We start from the raw sequence: 21,220 nt of genomic DNA, 5'->3' as shown, positions 1-21,220 counted from the left end.
ATCTGTGAGATATGATCTCTGCTTGCATTCCTCTGATTCCATGTGTTTTTATGTTCCATCTTTGATCCTTAATGTTTCAGTGTAAATGTAATCTACCAGGCTGAACACCCATGCAGACGTCCTCTTTGTTGATCTTTATTTGGGTCTCCGTCTTCCACTGGTAACCTCTGTGTTTAACGTCACATTGCTATGAATTGTGGGCAATTCCCTGAAGCAAAGTCTGCACCATGCAGAAATGTGGACTTACAGGAAGTGTTCATAAACGGCTCAAAATGTCTCAAAACGTTGTGACAATGGGACAGCCCTTGGTTTGTGGGTTGGTCACTGAAAAAGTGAGTTTTTTTTAATGATATGTCTTTTTACTTTTTTACAGTTACTTTCCCTCCAAATCAAAAAGTGATTATAAAGGGTTGGGCTGGACACAAAGACCTAAAAGCAGAAGATAGAGCTTTCCCTCGGCTGGGATGACTCACTTAACCAGCAAGTAAATCCAGTTTTCATCGTGTTCAGGGCTAATGTTTTTTGGCTGAATCCTAATAGGAATGCTACTATGCTCTGATTGGTACAGCCAAAGATGTTCGCAGCTTTTCCTGCTGCTGCAGCAGCTAAATCTGCTTTAAATGCTTCTCAGTTGTACCGTTGTTTCCTACTGATCCTGGTCTTATTATTCTATATATACATATATATATATATATATATATATATTGCAAGTCACCAAACATACTGAACTTCTATGGATTCTGTCTTTCATTTAATCTCTGGTATCAAAACATGGTTGAGATGAGTTTAGCAATGTGTTTACTGAGTGCACTCCAGATGAGTTTACGCACAATCAGACTGTGGCTTGTTTCATCGTCGTGCGACACTGCTGTGATATGCTGCCACTTAGTGGTTTATCTGAACACAAACTTTCTATCATAGTGAATAATAATAATATTATTATTTTATTTTGCTAATGACATAGATTGCCTAAATCACTACAATGACATCCATCATGCTATATGTTTCCCAAGTGGGAAGAAAAAAAGGGGGAAAACCAACTGATCATTGGTCTGAACCATAATTTGTATCAGATCAGGCAATTTTCTTTTATATAGCACGTTTTGTTTCACAGTAAACTCAAAGTGTTTTGCATTAAGTGCCATGAGTACCTTTAACAAATACATGTATATAATAAATGTATTACTTAAAAAATCCGGTCACTCGAAGAACAACATCCGCCATACAAATGGTGATATCTTATATATGCAAGCAGGTTCAGCATTTTTTTAAAAGTTAGATTCAGTATCATACGAGATCATCACAATAACGATCATTGCAGTTTGCATGAGAGAGTCGGTTTGTCCTCCGTACAAATGTAGAATATCACACTGGTACATTTGCTTTATAACGTATCGCACAAACTGACACCTTTTTTAATGTTCTCTACCGACTCCTAAAACTATCAATTACTGCAACATCCAGTCATGCGGGTAAATTGCGCATACGTCATTTCTCGAACCTTCTTCGGTGAAAGCCCTTTCAAAGGTGTTTGCACCCTTATCTTGGTGTGAACCGCTCATTCATTGTTGGATGCATTTTGCTGTTTGATTGAAATCTGTTGCTTGTTTCTTTTGTGTGCTTTTGCATTGTGTTGTTTTTGAGCCTGCTGTTTGTTCTTTCATGTGAAGCCTTTTATGCAGCTGTCTTGGCCAGGCCTGCCTCCAAAAATAGATTCTGAATCAGAATGGGAAACATTTACTGGTGAAATACAGATAAAAAAAAGAAACCACAGACACACAGAAACTAATAATATGAGAAAGGTTTCTAGTTCGCATTTGAATGTGATCACAGACAGGCATTTTGTTTCAGAGAGCGTCACACCAAAGAAAAAGGAATGTGCCTTATGTGTGTGATAGCCCTGTGAAGCTTTTGGCCCAATGCAAGCTGCGATAAACTGATCAAAATCACAGAGAGAGAGTGAGGAAGGAAGAAATACATTATGAGAATATGCTGCTCAGGCAATAAACTGCTTCCCCCACACTCACCTCATTGCTCTCATTCTTCGCATGATAATTATAAACAGGTGCCAACAAGATGTTCCCACAATGGATCTGCTTCTAAAGCGCTAAATAGCACGAAAATGAGTTGCTCCCTACTTCATTGACCAGATCAAATTATTTGACAGTGCATTTATTCATCTTGTAGAAATATTAAGGAATTCAATATTCGTTCTAATCTTTTGCGGAATGCTTTTACATTAATGAGGCGCTCTAAAATTGTAGTTTTCATTTCTTATCAAATTATTAAAAAAAAGATTGTTGGCAACAAATATTGTAGCAACAAGCTGTAAACCATAAGCCTGCTCTGGATAAATAAACAGTAGGCTTATTTGATCTGTAGAAAATGTGTAACTGTGTAGTATGACAACAACACAATAAACATAGTATTTCAAAGTAACAGCAATATAATACACATAGTATTTCAAAATAACAACAACAAAAACATTAACATACCAGACAAAACAGAGAAACAAGACCGGAAGTGATCTCAACCTGAGTTTGATGACACATTTCTAACACTCAGAAACGTCGGAATTTTGACAGATATACACAAACAAGCAAACAGGTTGTCATTTTCACTCACAGGGGTTGCAGAGAGAACTTGCGAGCCGCAGTGCACGGTCACGTGGACCTATAAGGAATAACATGTAATGTCACGTGAGAATGTCAACTTAAATGTTCTATTTTGTCACAGTTTTTCAGTTTGTTTTAAAGATATTGTGATAATAACAATAATAATCATAAATGCATTAATTGTGCGCAATTTTGCATTGCAAGTCAAATAAAAAAAAGCTGCATAATTCCACACTGAAAAAAACAACTTGTCGGCTCCCAACACGCAAAATAGCGAGTTTGCTTCCGAGCAAACGCGCTCAGAGACACTTGGAGGCGCGACAGATGTCGATAGTGTGGTGTACGAGGCACACTGAACGCAACATTATTTCCTGTTTAAAGGATATAGCGACAGCACAAGCCAAAGGCACTTTAATGTATTTTATGTTGAGGCATTTCCTTGACACTCAGCTTGAAACTTGTTTCCTGAGCTCTGGCACAATAGCAACCTTACCGGCAATGTTTTGGGAATATTTCGACGCGGCTCCACGCCTCGGGAATTCAGCGGGCGGCACGAGCGAGGTAATGTTAGCAGGCGAAGCTAATGGGAAGCTAGCGAGCAGCTAACTTATACTTGCAGCTAACTAACTAACTAACTAACTAACTAGTTAACTGTTAACTAGGTTAGCTGACTGACGGGAATGCTTTGATTTGTTGGTCTTCTCGACTGTTTGCACCCCGCGTGCAGAGCACCACTGCGGCGTTATGAGAAAACCACGCGACTTTACACTGTCGGGAGACAACCGGGAGTCTGTGTTGACGGTAACGAAACTAACGTTACCATCAACAAGTGGTATTCTTTCTTCTTTTTTTTGGTGTTTGTTGATTTTGCACCGTGGTGGCGCCGGGCTATCTGACAGGAGGAACCAGTGGCTCCGGGTCCCAGCGTCATTAGCGCCTCGGCAACGCGTGTTATGTGACTGCTGCGACCGAGCCGCCGTTATCTCCGTGGGGAACATTTGCTGTCAATGTCAGGCGTTACGTAACGATCATTAGTAATCTTCTTCCCTGGCAGCAGTTTGGACGCTGCCCTATTTTTGTCCCGATATCCGCGGTTTTAACATGACAGTTTGGGACAGAGTGCGTGTGTGTGTGTGTGTGTGTGCGTGCGTGCGTGTGTGTGTGTGTGTGTGTGTGTGTGTGCGTGTGTGTGTGTTTCTCCAACCCAGCAGGTTTGGATGAGTCAGGGCAGATTTACACTCGGCCCCATAAGAAGCTTACAGACACACACACACACACACACACACACACACACACACACACACACACACACACACACACACACACACTTGTTGACAGATATTGACAAGTAGAGCAGAGTCACATTCGGCCTGAAATGGCAAGAATGCCGAATGAAAAATCCAGCAGCACATCTCAGTCAGTATTGGTTACGTCACAGGGCAGCATGTGTCAACAAAGAGACAATAACTTATTGTGTGGCTCTTCTTGACAACAGGAGGACCCCCCAGGAGTTAGGATGTGTTTTGCAAGATGTATTGTGCACAAAACATGCAAGGGGAGATTAAAAAAAAGAAGACTGAAGCACCATAAATAAATCATTCCTTCGCTTGCCCTCCATGACATTTGTGAGAGTCACTGCACGAAATCTTGCGTGTGCAACTCCCGTTTCCGTGCTTGCGTTGCATGTGAACGGATTGTTGAGAATGGGCTCTAAACCAGATTACAGAAGTGACGTTAATTTATTTTTTCACCACGACAAGTGGAGATGCTGTTTAAATATGGACAATAACTGTGTCAACACAAGACGCAATAGAGCGTTTTCCGTGAGGGAGGCAGCCCTTCATAGATTACTTCTGCTGATGTTGGAAGGCTCGGGCTATAACACATAATATTCAAGCCGCAGTATGACACACACAGTGCAACTCTGTGGTACAAGTACCAGTGCGCCTCCACGGGGTTATGGCCGCTGAGGAGCGCATCGTGTTCTTACCTTTTGTGGAGGAAAGTTGCCTAAATAAGGTGTATTGTTCTTGATAATAATTGTACACACTGGTGGTGGAGGTGCATTCAGTGCGTGTCTTAAATCGTGAACATGCGGTTATCTTCATCATTCAAACCCATCGTTCTCATTACATCAGGTCTGTGTTGCCTTTTGTGGATCAGCTCGGAAGTCTGCATTGTTTTGCTTCTTGGACGCTGAACCATCGTTAATGTTATCTGCGGGAAAAAAAGGGACCACTGGGGAGGCAATGACTCTATGTCCATTGCCTCCCCATCCTCCAGATCTGAACACCACCGAACCGTCACGGGATGTAGGTTTCCTCCTCTGTCATTTCCAGCAACTGCATGCTGTCAGGATGCGGAGGGGCAGCAGGACGAGCAGCGCTGAAGATGCTCCCAAGACAAAAGGCCGGCCCCGCTCTCCACGAGACACTTAATAGTTATGTACTGCTTGATGTTTCTAAAAATATCCACCCATACCAATGGCTTACATGAATACGACCCCGTCCCCCACGTTTGGGTTCACTCTCTTTGTCGCTCACAGCGTGAGCACAACACAACCGTTCTCCGTTCTTTTATCTGCTGGGAAGCCTTTCCTCTGGGGAAAAGAGGAGCCTGTCACCGTTCCTCTGGACAGCATGTAATCATGTGACCCCCCCCCCCCCCTCCCTTTAGAGGTGCAACCCAGCTGAGTTGACATGTTGGAACAATTGCTATATAATGCAGGGGTTTCAGATTGAGGCACTCAAAGTGGGATGCACCGGTTGCCCCATGCCAGCGCTGGCCTTTTCCAGGCGCATTATGGACCGGGGAGTCGACTCTTGAAGCCACAAAACGTCTTGCACACGCCCTAAAAGAATCAAATGGAGTAGCGCATAAGCGAGGGACACGTCAATCGAGCCTGTTCTGTACAAGCCCACGCAGTCCTGGGAGGAGGTCTGATCAGCATAAGTGAAAACACCTGAGTGTGTGCGTCACAGGCGTTTAGAGACTCTGACCTCAGCTTAGGATGTCATGCAAAAAATAAAAATAAATGTAAAGAGTGCAGCAAAGCCACCGGTAAATTTCAAAGAAAATGCTCGATGGGGTTGCACCTTAGCCAAAATGAGGGTAACAATTAAGGCAGTACAGTAAAATATAAGCATGAGTATAGTAAGGCTGCTTTTTATTTGTATCTTATTTTATTTTTCATTGGCTCGTCTGCGACCTACAATTTACGTAACTTTTACAGCAGTCCCAATAAAAACTGGTTAGCTGTCAGAGTAATCTAATCTTTGTTCTTTTCCATTGTCCAAGTAAGGCTGCATGATATACTACGTAGGTTATAGTCACACACACACACTTCTGCTGTTTCTACAGTAAAAGTTACATCGTAAGAATTGTAGACTTTAGCTGGTTAATTTAATGTAGAATGCCTTCTGTAGAACATAGTCATTATAACATTATTTCTGAAATGATTGGGTCATGATAATACAGTATTGAAAAATGGGGGTTTTATTGTCACTATACCCTCATGCGAGGCTAGCAATCCTCGCGCGGCGCTTTGTTAGTAGCTTTCCTTGACACTGTGGTTTGAATTAACTTCTCCATGAATGTCATTCTCGACCTCTCGCTGTGAGGGGCATTTTCATTTCATTTTCATGGCTATGCTGCTCTTTTGAAGTCAGATGTGAGCAAGATGTTTGGCCTCGACCCGGCCTAGTCAATAGCCACATCACAGTGCCGCACTTTATGGGCGTCCTCGACACAAAGAAAGAAAGAGGAAAAAGTGAGCCTTTGTGATTAGGTGTCATTTTATTCTTTCTGATTACATGGATTAACGCGAGTCACGTGACAGTATTTCAGCTCCAGCTTCATCGAACGAACAAGAATAGAATAGAATTGTGCAGGGAGCTTTTCTCTTAATATCCACTCTAGTTCATCAGGGCATTGCATACTTTTTTCATACGAATTTACACTCTGGGCTCCAGAAGGGAACAAAGGTGTTTGACTTTATCCAGGTGTTAATGAAACTGCTATTTTTGTTCAGCAGGGTGTAAGGTAGTACGTCTGCAGCATTTGAACCAGACGGAGCATCTGGGCTTGTAAAACAGCCTCTTGTTCTTTGGCTGTTGAATAAGCATTAACAGCAATTACGCCACATTTCTGCCTGTACGTTTAGGCATCCAACAACCTTTGAGGTTTGAGGAGGTTTTTTCGGCTTTTTAAAGATACAGGCGAGGATGACTACGATCAACTCTTTCCATTGAGGAGCAATGGGATGGGACTTTGTGCTCATAAAGTTGAAATATGCCATTTTTATGCCCTATTGTGCTGTGGGTCCATGAGTCTGATGATTTTTCTGCTCTATAACCTTTTGTGTTTTTTTTAATCTTTTTCAGTGAGAGACATGGACAACTCTGTCACCCTGTGGCAGTTCCTTCTCCAGCTCCTATTGGATTCCAATAATGACCAGCTGATCTGCTGGACCAATGAGGAAGGGGAGTTCAAACTGCTGCAGGCCGAGGAGGTGGCCCGGCTGTGGGGAGCCCGCAAGAACAAGCCCAACATGAACTACGACAAACTCAGCAGGGCTCTCCGATACTACTACGACAAGGTAAACCCCTCAGGCCTTTTCCTCTGTCGGATGCACAGCAGTTGGTTAAGTGATCTAGCCAGCTGTTGTCTGTGCTCCACACATTGTGGTTTTCTTCCATGTCCCAGCCTTGTCATTTCCAACCCTGATTGGACACACAACCTCGCCAATAACCTTGCCTAACAAAAACTTCGACATTAATATAAACTTTCTGTTGTATTTGTTTGACGTTGAAGACCAACGTCAGAGCAATGTCAGAAGACTCTAGTGCAGGGGTGCCCAATACGTCGATCGCGGTCTATCAGTCGATCACGGAGGTAGTGCGGGTAGCTCGCATGCCATTTAAAAAAAATAATTTAAAAAATGTATCAACAAAACCCAGCTCCCAGTGTGCAAATTAATGTCAATCACCACGGACGGTGCGCTCACAATGGTTGGCCGCTTGAATGGAGGTATTGCCAAGTACAGGACGATGTTTTCCCCAACTTCCTTAATTACCACTGCATAATACACCAACAAGCATTATGCGCTACAACGCTAAACATGAAAGAGGTCACGGATGTGGCAACAAAGATCGTCTATTCGAGCGAGAGCTCTTCAAAGACGGCTGTTTTGTGCACATCTGGAGAAGGACTGCGGCCACTCTGACTTCCTGCTGCACACTGATGTGAGATGGCTTATAGAGCTCTGTCCGGAGATAAAGGAGTTTCTGTTGTTAAACATGCAGAATACAACCAACTAAGATGTCAATATGCTCACGTTTCTGCATTACAATTTAAAACGTGTGTAAATTGTGTGTTCCCCTGAAGGAGGGAGCAGCAAGACGTGGGACTGCAATAAGTCATTTTTATATACAAAATATACAAAATAAACTGAATTGAATTGAACTCGCCACGCTCAGTTTTTTTTAGCTGGTGGTGTGAACGCATTAGACTGGCAGAAAAACTCATCCAGTATGTTAACTTGTTCTGACCTCAGCCATTTCTTGATGATCGTGACCATAATGAAACCTTTTCATTCAGTCAAACTGAAATTGTGAGAGAAGATGTGTCGGGTGTGGTGCATGTTTGTTTGCTGAGGGGCGTCTTCACAGATGTTTGTGGTGCTGGTGGTGACTGCTGGATTGTCGTCCGGCCTGGTTACACAGTCAAATTAGAGTGTTTTCCAAATTAGTGGGGGTGCACAGGCAAGAGCAGCAGTGCTTTTACAATCTCAGTTCTACAGTATGGTTCTAATGGCACGACCACAGCATGAAAACACAATACAGTCTTTTTATTATTATTTTATCTATTTCACTCTTAAAAAGCTGAAACGGGCAAAGAGTGAAGAGTTAAATATGGTGTACCCTGATTTAAACCGCTATATCTGAAGGCTTCGAGCCAGAACCCACCACGGCATCGATCGGCCCCTTCAACTGAAGGGCAGAACCATATTCTTTCATGAGTAGCCAAACTACAAATTTACTTCCAAATGTGGATCGCTAACGGGCATCTTTATACTCAGCCAAAGAGAGTTAGAGAGAGAAGACCCTGCAATTTAAAAAAATAAAAGTTGTCGTCTGATTGCACACGTCATAATCCAGCCCGGGCATGGTTGTATGACGGAGCTTGTAATGCATGAGCTAAACAGCAGTTGGAGCACCGACCAACAGCTGTTAGCCGATTGTTAATAAAAGTCCCAATCCCTCAGTTACACTCTTAAAAGATCACAAGCTTAGTCAGGATCATTCAGCACCGAGCATGCGGCTGTTCTGCTGCTTGCCAAATTTATAACGTTTGCTAATGTTAGCTCGGCAGCTACAGAGCGGCTGATATCTTCAGACGCACAACTCACCAGATGTTTGCCTTAATTACTACATATTGCTCAACACTTCATATAATGACGCCTTTTTAAATTTAATGATTAAAATACTGAAACGGTAATAATCAAAGCAATGTCGTCACTGTCACCAAATGTGTGTCTGAATGTCTGGATAAAGACAGCTGTCATCCGGTGTCAAAAAGATTAAAAAATGAAGCTAACAGATGGTTTGTCATTTTTTTTTTTTTTTTACGTTGTCAGTCATAATTCAACCAATTACGCGACGTCTAAGTTGCATAACCGCACGTGTTGTGAAGCAGCACCTGCTGGAGGGTGTCGTTTCCTTTGCTATTCGCGCCGGCAGAGCACAAGTTAACTGCATCTCCGAGTGGTTAAAGTCCACTGCTCGGTGACAAGTGGAATACAGGCAGAGTGCTGTCTGTCTCCCACTCTGCTCGCGGTTTGGCAGCCTGACCTTGTGGGCGTTCTGGGCATGGCTGCGCTGGTATGTTTGGCTGCAGCGCGAGTGGCTGCTGGTTTGGTCCAGACAGAGCTGTTCCACGTACAAGGCCTTTTTTATGTGGTCTCCCGCTTCTATTTTTTTTTACCCTTAGTGACTCTGTGGTAGAGGCGTACTGCGTGAGGGAATGTCTTGTCTGTGCTCTTGCTATGGGTTTTCTGGTTGAATAAAACAAAATGTATTTTTTTTTTTATTTGGTTCCCCGAGAGTATAAACTAACATTTCTGCTTTTTTGTGTCTTAAAGAATATCATAAAGAAGGTGAACGGTCAGAAGTTTGTCTATCGCTTCGTGTCCTATCCTGACATCCTAAAAGGAGAGGCCCCTACCCGAACAGAGGGCGTGGATGTAGGCGCTGAGGGGCCCCCTCCCCTATTAAAGAGGGGCGACAGCACCCCGCAAGAGGGTGAGTCAGGTGACCGCAGTAGCACAGCGGCCCTGGGCTCCAGCATCAAGCCGTCGAACCGCAACGACTACATCCACTCCGGCCTGTACACCTCCTTCACCCTCAACTCGCTGCAAAATGGACGCCAGCTCTTCAAGTCCATCAAAATAGAGAACCCGGGAGAGAAGTTGGCCGACAAGAGAGGCCTCGCCGCCGCCCAGAGCCGGGAGCAGTCGCCTCAGCCGCAGCAGCCGGCTGCTGTGCCGTCCGTCATCAAGTTTGGAAACGCCCCTCCGAAGCCAGCACCAGCACAGTCTGCTCAGGTTGTCGTGGAGACGGCCATGATTTCCAACTATTTGGATCACATGCGAGCTCCACCCCCGAGGGCCGGGGACATCCGCTCCCACTCCATGCCGCCCCAGTCCATCTACTCGTTTGAACACACCCGCCCAGTGGAGCCGGCGTTCAGCCTGCCGGACCTGATCTCCATCAGCTCGTCTCCGAGCCTCGTGCCTGACTCGTCCCAGGAGCTGGTGATTGACAGCGACATGGAGTCGGGGTCTTCTCAACACCAGGCGCATGAGAAGGCGAGTATACATGCAAACACATCTCACACAATGCTACTTTAGTAATTGAAGACATAATGGGACAAATTACATTTTTGAAACATTTACAAAAACACATTTCCTTGATCCGCTTCTGGCTGTAACATTTGGGGATCTAAATGAACAAAAATGTTCAGATAACGTTATAATAGTTTGGGTTATTTATAGGGCTGGGTAAAGTAGAAAAAATTTAACTGATTAATCGCATGATTTTTCTGAGATTAATCGCGATTAATCGCATCATGCGCCAAATTCAATAATGAAGTAAAAACTAGTGTATTGTGCGCTTTTATTTTAAAGTAATGTTATCAGAACAATATAGCCGGCACTCTGGAGCAACAGCAAGTTAACAACAGTATATAAATCAAAAATATATGCCAGGGAAGAAAAATGCTTCTATATGACTTGTCATTCAATTAAATATTGTATTTATTTTCAGATGTTATAGACTATTTTATTCTAAAGTAAAACCGCTTAATATCATGCTGAGGAAGAAACATTTGTCTTTTATCAGGGAACAACATAAACAGTCTGTTCAGTAGTCTGGTTGAATGAGGTGGAGATGTGAAGGACAGCTAACGGGTATCTCAGCGGCGGCTTTGCGCATGCGCGATTAATGACTGCAGCGCGAGGCTCCTGTGAGAGCTGAGGACAGAAACTACAGAACAATACGTAAATCTCCTTCAATGTAAAAGCAGTGCCGTTGTATTGCATTTATGGCGTGCATCTTATTTATTTCCTTTTCTTTTTTGATTGACCTCACGCAGGCCGGACTGGGAGAGCCGTAAAATGCCCAGGTCTGAACTACGCCGTCTGGGAGAGATTTAAAGTGCCGCACCTGTGTGCGGCAGTGACAAGCCCCTGCAAAAAAAGAGAAGAAAACGAGTTAACGCATGATCAAATAATTAACGCCGTTAATAGTTTGCTGCGTTAACGCATTGTTAACATGCCCAGCCTATTTATTTCCCTCGATACGTTTTTGAATGAATCCCACTCATGATGTCACAATGTGCACCAATCCGATTCAATTCAGTCAGAATGTTGTGACAGTCGTCGGGTGGTTTACTTACATTAGACCACAAATCCGATCGAAAACAGACCGACAGTCTTGATGAAACAGAATGGCTCCGTTTTTGAGTGATAAACTCTTAATATATAATAACTTTGTCAGTATTTTTAAACTTTAAACCTGCAATAAGGGATTCTTGCACACAGTGGAAACAGCGGATACAAGCGGTAAACCAAACTTGGACGTATTATGAGTTTGTTTTTATAGTCAGCAAAGGCCTCTTTACGCACTCGGCAGACAGTCATGTTTCCTCGTCCAATATTAGTTTTCCTTTTTAGCTCTGGTTTAAGTTCTACTAACTCCTGAGGTAAATATCTGGCTGCTGAATGCTCCACTGTGTTCACTGTCTGCTGTTTGGTGCTGAGCCGGTTTTTAGAACTGTGTTGGTCTGCTGCTGGTGTGCGCAAAATCAGAATCATCCAGATTACTGTTTTTATTTCTGATGCTGTTAAAATGTGTATACTACCCAAAGCACACAACATTCCTCTTGTAATAGATATTATTATAGGACTAAGTGTAAAGCAAAAGTGATTTAATGAAATGCATTGTCTGTTGTCCACCAGGTGGACAGTGGCGCGGGTTTGTCCGGGGACGAGACCAGTTTTCTGGACGCCGAAACCAGTTCGTCGTCCCTGAGCAGCAGCACCGCGCTCAGCACTCTGAGCGCAGCGAAGTTACGCAAGCCGCCGAAAATCCTGCAGATCAGCCCGCCGACTCTGCTGGTCACCGCCTCCGACTTCTCCCCCATGAACCTCTGCAGCCCGTCCCTACCGACGGCCTCCCTCACACCAGCAATGCTGCAGGTGAGAGCGCTGGACTCCCTGAGCCGTGGTCGTGGCGGACATTTTGCTGAGGCAAACAAACGCGCAACTACATGGCAAAGCAAATCAGAACCTACAGACAGAGTTTGAACAGTAAATGAAAAGACTTCTCGGTATTAGTAAGACAAATGTTGTATTCTCATGCTAGCTGGATGCAATCTTTTTAAACACCTTAGAGATTATATATGTGATGGAGTGTTTGCAATTGTCTTGTTTTGTTTTTAATGCATTTCTTCCAGGCTCTCACAAGATATAATCCCTTAAAACTTGTCACGTTGAACATCAAAACTAAGTCATAGGCGTATAAAAGAACATGAAGAGGAAATGGGCTGAATATGACGTGTACTAGGTGTTTGCTTTGCAGTTATTTGTCGAACTGGACAGAACACAGGAGTTGACATTGCACAGAGAACCTCCAACGTCTACTGATGCTGACCAGCAGGTGGTAGCAGTGCAGCAGAAATCTGTAGCTCCTGGTCTTGGGCTCTTTTCTTGTCCCCAGTGATGCCATTTACTGGCCACATGACCGTGTGTGTGTGCTACGGCTGCTACTAGAATTTAGAAGTCTAATTAGATTGGCTGGTTCAGGGAATGCAGTTTTTATTCCGTCCCTCCCCAGCAGGTCAGGTCAGGTTTGATCACAAGATCTATCTTCAGACTGCCAGTCAGCTCACGTATGAATGAGTTCCTCTTTCTGGTCCGTGTCTGATCAGCCTCAGCCACGAGATCAACATCGCTGCTCGTGGAGAAAAGCTGCTGGCAATAAAAAATAAAATCCCCAAAGTTTGGGAAAAGTCATGGAAATGTGTTATATTCATGTGTTCATGACGTTCATTTAAGCCGAGTTTGAAATAATTAATATGCTTTTAAAAGAAAGACGCTCCAAATATAAGCAGGCATGCATACAGGCATCTATATAAATGTTTATTCTTTTAATCAAACTTAATTTGTGTCATTTAAGGTATGCTGAATGCTTCGGAATTTAAATACTTCATTTTCTCCCCTTTTCACATATACACTGAGATTTCACAAAATGTTTGGTCATGGAAATTTGGTTTAAAGTCATGGAAAAGTCATGGAAATCCATTGTGTCTTGTTTGTCTCCCTCCTCAGACTCCCACTCTGTTGCTCACTCCCAGCCCGCTGCTGTCCAACATCCACTTCTGGAGCACGCTCAGTCCGGTCGCTCCCCTCAGCCCAGCCACGCGGCGCCAGGGAGCCCACCTGTTCCAAGTTAGTACCTTAGAGTCTCTTTTCGTGTCTCTGCATTTATCCAGAGCGTCCTAACACACGCACACTGCTCTGTTCCAGTTTCCGTCGGTCCTCACCCCTCAGTTCCAGATCCCAGTGTTCAGCATGGACGGGACCAACACGCCCGGCCCCATCACCCCAGACCCTCAGAGGACATAGAAGAAACCCAGACAGCCAGACACCGCCCTCCATCTTCTGCTGCTCCGCGTCAAGGACAAATACGTGGGGGCTCATTGCCGTTCCTCATCGCTCTGGTGCTTTAAAGTTCATTGCCACCGAATTCACACTACAATCAGAGAGAGAGAGAGAGAGAGAGAGAGAGACTCTCTCTTTGGCAGTGCAGGTTGACAGATGACAGTAACCCATTTGGTTTGTTTTTAGAACCTTTACACCCAGACGTATACCATCCTGTACTCACACACACACTGACTCACTCCACAGCCCCTCATGCACGTATGGATCCTCAAGTCACAACGGTTCGCCATGAATAACGAATCTCCATGGCAACAGTCGGCGCGTGTGGATTGGCCCCTCAGCAGCGACAATCTGATTCATACATAGACTCGCAGACCAGATTTCAGAATATTTTCTTTTTTAGAATTTCCTTCTGGTCTCGTGCAACAGTGTTGCTGCCAAAAGAAAAAAGACTGTTCATGTTTCTGCTTCTGTTCCTTTTTTGTGCTCTGTCCTTAACTTTTACTCTCGTTGAAGGGTAGCGCTTTAACCTGATGATATGCATGTTTACCTGCAAGCTCTTTTATCTTTTACCCACTCGACCTCGCCTCACATGCCTCAGTTTGAAATGTTGGCTAGCTAACGCCGTACCAACGAGGACTTTCACCTTGACTTTCTTATCGTGACATGTGCCCATAATCTGACCTTGAACCTTTATTTATATATATATATATATATATATATATATATATATATATATATATTACACACAAGAATAGCCCTAGAGCCAGGGCAGCCTGGTTTGGAGCCTCTAGCCAATAAGCTTCCAGGCGACAACAACAACAACAACAAAAGAAAGCGAAGCCATACCCTCCTCTGTGCATCGGCTCTGCAAGCAACGGCACACAAATCCTGTATTTGTTACTTCTCTGTTGTTGCCTTTTTTCATTTTTCTTTTAACAAACTCTAGATTGTTTAAGGCAGCTGTGCTAGAATACTACTTGGCTGGTAGGAAGTGACTTCCTGGAGATTTTTCTGCTGGTTGCCTGCCAACCGCTCTTTACCAAAAAGTAGTTCCAGCACAGCTGTAAAACCACAACGTGTTTTCTTTAATGCTTTTTAATACGTGAATCAGTACGTTTAAGAGGTGTTTTAAGGTGGAGCCAGGCTAGCTGATTTCAACTTTGCTAAATTAAGCTATGTCTTAACATACATCACCATGATGAAGATGATGAAGATACCACGAGAGCGGTATCAATCTTTTTAAGTATGTTTCCTAAAACGTCAACCGTGAAACCCTGTTGTTTGTCCACAGCTCAGCTCTGTTTTCTTTGTCCTAAATTAATGGGCTTTGTTATATGTTAATGATTTTTTTTTTTTTTTTTATCTCACAGAACCTCCAAATCTATGTGGCTAAACTCTCGACAGTCTCGCCTCAACCTCTGCCAAGCCTTAGCCATCGAAACACGTCAACCTTTAATACTGTATTTAAACAAAGAAGCTTCTGGAGCATTGATGCACCTTCCTTACCCCTAAACCTCCTCTAGATGATCAGCCATGAAAGGTTCACACCTGTTTTATGAATGACTTTTGAAGCCATAAGTCTGCGACACAGACTCGAAGACGCAGATTCCACATTTCTATCCTGTCAATGTGGAGAATCGCACTTGTTTACACGACGCTTGGAAAGAACACGCGTAAGTGTTTCTTTACCCAAAGTGTCCCTTTCTAACCCAGGGATGGATGACCAGCGAACCGTGTAGGTCTCGCGCTCAACTAACAGACCCCTCCCCTCTCAGCCTGCACTCCGTCACATTGATATACGGTGCCTTACCACAGCCGAGCCCAAGTTTAGCTCCCAAATGTGGGCGGAGTTCTATCATTTACACAGTACACACTCGCGTCTCCTGATTGTCTTTATGCCATATCTTTGACCAAAAGAGAGCCCCAGTAAGTTTGGGGCGATTATCTTTGTGCGCAAGCATCCTGCGGCTTATTATCGTGCCGCCGGACCGTCGATGTGCTGCAGTGTGTTTTTCGGGATGCATAAATGTAAATACTCGGTATGCAGAGCAGCGTGTAAATCTAATTGGGCCACGTTTTCTCTTTCCAAACTGCTTATAAGTGTTTGTGATTGCAGATTTACTCAAAGTATATTAGTAGAGATATAAGACCTGTTCATTATTTTTTATGTAATCTTACATTTTTCCTTTAACACCAGTAGAACGATAAGATTGTTTTCTATTTTTGTAACGGCCAGATAGTTGCTACGTCTGCTACTTCGGGGTTCTCTGTGCATGTGTGTGTGTGCGCGTGTCCTTGTGTCGTTCCCCTCGGGTGTATTTGGGAGGCGGCTGCCCCGTGTTGGCATTGGCTATTTTTTTGGGAATCAAAGCCTTATGGGGAGAAATCTAAATCTATGTTTTCTATGTAAAGTGTTTTGATAGTGTCGATATTGTACATGCAAATGTCGTGATGGAATGTTTGCACTTCGGGGGTTCCTGTAAGTATTGGATTCTGACGCTTTTCTACGGCTCTGGTTTCCTCTTTGATGAAAGGGGTGATTTCCCAAAGGGATGATACAATTATGCACTTCGTATTTTATACAGTAAATCTGACCTTTTACAATATATGGCCATTGACTTACAAGGATTTGTGATTAGGCACAACCACAAAATATTTATGTTTTTGAATTTATACAAAAGTCCAATAGAATTGGCAGCTTATATTGCATTTTTGCAGAAACTTTGATGAAAAACTATAAAATAGCTAATAATAATAGCTAATAACAACCCCAAAGCCCATTTTAAAATTCCCTCCAATAAGTCTTGTTATTAGCATAGTTCTTCTTTTTGTACCTTCTGATGATGTTTTCCCCTCAACTTACCCCTGAAATATAAAAATATCTCCTTTAAAAAAGAAAGTTCTTGCTTTGTTCTGTCCAGTTTTCTATTTGTTTGATGCTTTTTAAGATGTTTACAAGCTTGTCTTAAGTGGCATATTGATGTTTGAGAGGTGTAGAAGAATTGTTTATAATGGAAGAGATAGGTGAGACCAATAAAAGATCTCCTCATTAACTTCTGTATTCTGGTGTTATTAATGTCTGCCACCAGGAAGTTGCAACAGCAGCGCTTCCGTAGGGCTGATATGATATGAGATAGATAATCCTTTATTAGTTTAGAGTCACATCTTGACTGTGGCAACCGAAGGTGCTTCAGATGTTTGGACACCAGACAAGACGACTCACATTCACACTGAAAAAGGCAATACTTGATCATTAAAGTGTCTTTTATAATAGTGGTGGTGGCTCTGATGCCTTCAGAGGACAAGAAGAAATAATAATATTCTATATTAATATATGATATAATCCTGATTATCACGACCAAATAATACATTTTTTGAATTTTAACCCTTTAAATTCCAGTTTGTGTGCATAATGGCACAAACTGTGTGTGTATATGTATAGGCAATACTTGACAATTATGTACGTGTGTGTATATATTTCTCTCTCTCTCTCTCTCTCTCTATATATATATATATAGTTTTAATGTATGTGTATATATTTATGTATGTATGTATGTATATATGTGTGTGTGTGTATATTGTCTGGGATATGTCAATGATTAGTAACAATACTGACGAGAAAATCATCAATCGGGTGGAAAATCGTAAACACTAAAATTCTGAAGGCAGGGCTCTAGATCGAAAGCTTGATCAAATTAATTCATGATTTTATGGTGCAATGGATCAAACATTATGATTTAAATGGGTGCCAATGGGTCCCAATGGGGACAGTTATGTATTACGGGAATACTTTATTAGAAACCTATTATAGGAGCCGAGGCTGAACTTCCAGAATCCGTAATTCCCCCTTGCCAAATCATGCCATGTGCATTACCATAGCCAAAGTCATTGAAAGATGAAAGAAAAAATTGAAGTGTCAAGAATTGATCGTCAGACTGAAAGTACATTTCTTTAGGTTAAACAAATGTTTAGTGGGAGGAGGCCGAGATGAAGCTCCTGTTCCGAGGCTTTAGTGGGAACGTCCAGAGATGGTTCTTCCCATGCTGCCTCTCCATCATCCACAGAAGAGCCGCTTGGCCATGTGTGTCCTCCGGACTCCCCCCTCAGTCTCTCGGGGACTCCTCGCATCAAGAACCTCCCGACTCGGGCCTCTCTTTCATCTCTGTGTTTGGAGACGAATCTGAGAACGAAACGGTGTCGATTAGTTTGACTCAGCAGAGAGATCGATACAAGAAAAATGACACCCGGCGGGCTTTTGATAAATGCTGGCATTTACACAAAAGCACTAACATCCTGATCTCCCAAAGCAATGTGCCTTTGCATCGTGACCTTTACCTTGAAGCCATATTGACTCCTGATGTGGCACATTGTGTTTATATTGATTCTGTATCAACATGTGATTGGTTCATTCCTCTGAGAGCTAATTTGACATCATGAAATATATATATATATATATATATATATATATATATATATGAAAATCTAGCGTCAGTTCAGACAGGAAGACAATCCTCTCAAGCCAGGCTCATAGGCCTCTCACTCATACTGTCCTTCACCAGCAGCATGCATGTCATACCGGATGTCCCTGTTAAAGTGTCAGAAGCGTCAGACTCTACCAGCTGTTCAGCAGCGGGGTGCGTCATCTGGCATAATAAACATTAACTACTAATCACTCACTATCTCTCCTGTATATATATATATATATATATATATATATATATATATATATATATATATATATATATACACACACTACCGTTCAAAAGTTTGGGGTCACCCAGACAATTTCGTGTTTTCCATGAAAACTCACTTTTATTTATCAAATGAGTTGCAAAATGAATAGAAAATATAGTCAAGACATTGACAAGGTTATAAATAATGATTTTTATTTGAAATATCAATTTTGGGGGGTGGCTGTAGCTCAGGGGGATGAGTGGTCGTCCCGCAACCACAGGGTAGCCGGCTCGATCCCCAGTCCCCCCATAGCCCACATGTCGAAGTGTCCCTGAGCAAGACCCCCAACCGCTGCCCACCGCCCCCCATCCAGGGTTGGGCCAAATGCAGAGAATAATCTCCCCAAGGGGATTAATAAAGAATACTTTCTTTTGTTCTTCAAACTTTGCTTTCATTAAAGAATGCTCTATTCGCAGCAATTACAGCATTGCAGACCTTTGGTATTCTAGCTGTTCATTTGTTGAGGTAATCTGTTGAAATTTCACCCCACGCTTCCTGAAGCACCTCCTCCAAGTTGGATTGGCTTGATGGGCACTTCTTGCGTACCATACGGTCAAGCTGCTCCCACAACAGCTCAATGGTGTTGAGATCTGGTGACTGCGCTGGCCACTCCATTACAGACAGCAGACCAGCTGCCTGCTTCTTCCCTAAATAATTCTTGGATAATTTGGAGGTGTGCTTTGGGTCATTGTCCTGTTGTAGGAGGAATTTGGCGCCAATCAAGCGCTGTCCACAGGGTATGGCATGGCGTTGCAAAATGGAGTGATAGTCTTCCTTATTTAAAATCCCTTTTACTTGTACAAATCTCCCACTTTACCAGCACCAAAGCAGCCCCAGACCATCACATTACCTCCACCATGCTTGACAGATGGCGTCAGGCACTCTTCCAGGCACTTCTTTTTTTCACCTGTTCTGTGTCTCACAAATGTTCTTCTGTGTGATCCAAACACCTCAAACTTTGATTTGTCTGTCCATAACAGTTTTTTTCCATTCTTCCTCTGCCCAATGTCTGTGTTCTTTTGCCCATATCAATATTTTCTTTTTTTTGGCCAGTCTCAGATATGGCTTTTTCTTTGCCACTCTGCCTAGAAGGCCAGCATCCTGGACTCGCCTCTTCACTGTAGACGTTGACACTGGCATTTTGTGTGTACCATTTAAAGAAGCTGCCAGTTGAGGACCTCTGAGACTCGAGACTCTAATATACTTGTCTTCTTGCTAAAGTTGTGCACCGGGGCCTCCCACTTCTCTTTGTACTCTGGTTAGAGCCTGTTTGTGCTGTTCTTTGAAGGGAGTACTACACACCGTTGTAGGACATTTTCAGTTTCTTCGCAATTTCTCGCATGGAATAGCCTTAATTTCTAAGAACAAGAATAGACTGGCGAGTTTCACATAAAAGTTCTCTTTTTCTGGCCATTTTGAGAGTATAATGAAATCCACAAATGTGATGCTCCAGATACTGAACTAGCTCAAAGGAAGGCCAGTTTTATAGTTTATCTCACCAGCATAACTGTTTTAAGCTGTGCTAACATATTTGCACAAGGGTTTTCTAATCCTCCATTAGTCTTCTAAGGCGATTAGATAACAATGTACCATTCGAACACTGGAGTGATAGTTGCTGGAAATGGGCCTCTATACACCTATGTAAATATTTCATTAAAAAACAGACATTTCCACCTAGAATAGTCATTTACCACATTAATAATGTATAGTGTATTTCTGATTAATTTAATGTTATCTTCATTGAAAAAAAACAGTGCTTTTCTTTGAAAAATAAGGACATTTCTAAGTGACCCCAAACTTTTGAATGGTTGGGTATACATTATTATTATTATTATTGTTATTATTATTATTATTATTATTATTATTATTATCAGGGCCATAAGTATCTTCTAGTTTTGATTTAAAATGGATTTAAAATAAAGCAGTCAATCTGTGGTTGAAGTGTAGACCTTCAGCTGTATTTCAATGTATATAACAAAAATATGGCATTGAATGTTGAGGAATTACAGCCATTTTTACACAGTCCCCAAAATGTTCCTATAACTGACTGTATAAGGTACATATGTATATCCATTCCATTCCATTAACCAAAACCGCTTATTCTATTTAGAGGCGCTGGAGCCAATCCCAGCTGACATTGGGTCCACCTGGACAGGTCGGCAGTTTATCACACGGCACATATAGAGAGACAGACAACCATGCGTTCACGCTCACACCTACGGGTAATTTAGAGTCCAATTAACCTGAGCTGCATATCTTTGGACTGTGGGAGAAAGCCGGAGAACCCGGAGGGAACCCACGCTGCCACAGGGAGAACATGCAAACACCACACAGAAGGACTGCCCGGGATCGGGGATTAAACCCGGGCCCCTCTTGCTGTGAGGTGACAGCCACTGCACCACCGTGCAGCCCCATATATATATAATTTTCTTCTGAGCTCCTCGCCACAGAGCTGGCCACCACATTGCTACAGTAGCTCACAAAGGACACACCAAACACTGGCTCTAGAAAGGGTCTCTTGGATGTTTGGCACACAGGAGAAGTTTCAGTTGGTTGCGATCTGCAACCTCACCACTAGATGCCGCCAGATCCTACACATGATATATTTAAACGCATGTATTGTATTTTTATTTCTAAACAAAGAGTG

The 21,220-nt window shown here is 42.8% G+C and overlaps 2 protein-coding genes across 2 annotated transcripts in view; one reads left to right on the top strand and one right to left on the bottom strand.

Annotated features, from left to right (window-relative positions):
• The first annotated feature begins 3,126 nt into the window (after nucleotides 1–3,126).
• elk4 (ETS transcription factor ELK4) lies at nucleotides 3,127–14,392 on the top strand. Its single transcript, XM_079218958.1, has 6 exons — nucleotides 3,127–3,176; nucleotides 6,998–7,212; nucleotides 9,757–10,482; nucleotides 12,133–12,372; nucleotides 13,504–13,623; nucleotides 13,702–14,392. The coding sequence occupies exons 2-6, from the start codon at nucleotides 7,006–7,008 to the stop codon at nucleotides 13,798–13,800; spliced, it is 1,392 nt and encodes a 463-aa protein (XP_079075084.1). The 5' UTR covers nucleotides 3,127–3,176; nucleotides 6,998–7,005; the 3' UTR covers nucleotides 13,801–14,392.
• A 2,729-nt stretch (nucleotides 14,393–17,121) lies between these two features.
• The window catches only part of mfsd4aa (major facilitator superfamily domain containing 4Aa), a 138,768-nt gene continuing 134,669 nt past the window's right edge, over nucleotides 17,122–21,220 (bottom strand). The window contains 1 exon segment of the mRNA XM_079218706.1: nucleotides 17,122–18,019. Within this exon segment, the coding sequence (XP_079074832.1) occupies nucleotides 17,967–18,019 (53 nt within the window). The 3' untranslated portion in view covers nucleotides 17,122–17,966.

This window comes from Taurulus bubalis (genome assembly GCF_910589615.1).
Source record: "Taurulus bubalis genome assembly, chromosome: 5".
Taxonomy (NCBI): domain Eukaryota; kingdom Metazoa; phylum Chordata; class Actinopteri; order Perciformes; family Cottidae; genus Taurulus; species Taurulus bubalis.
The sequence above is the reverse complement of the archived record's forward strand: the minus strand, read 5'-3'. Positions and strand labels throughout refer to the sequence as shown.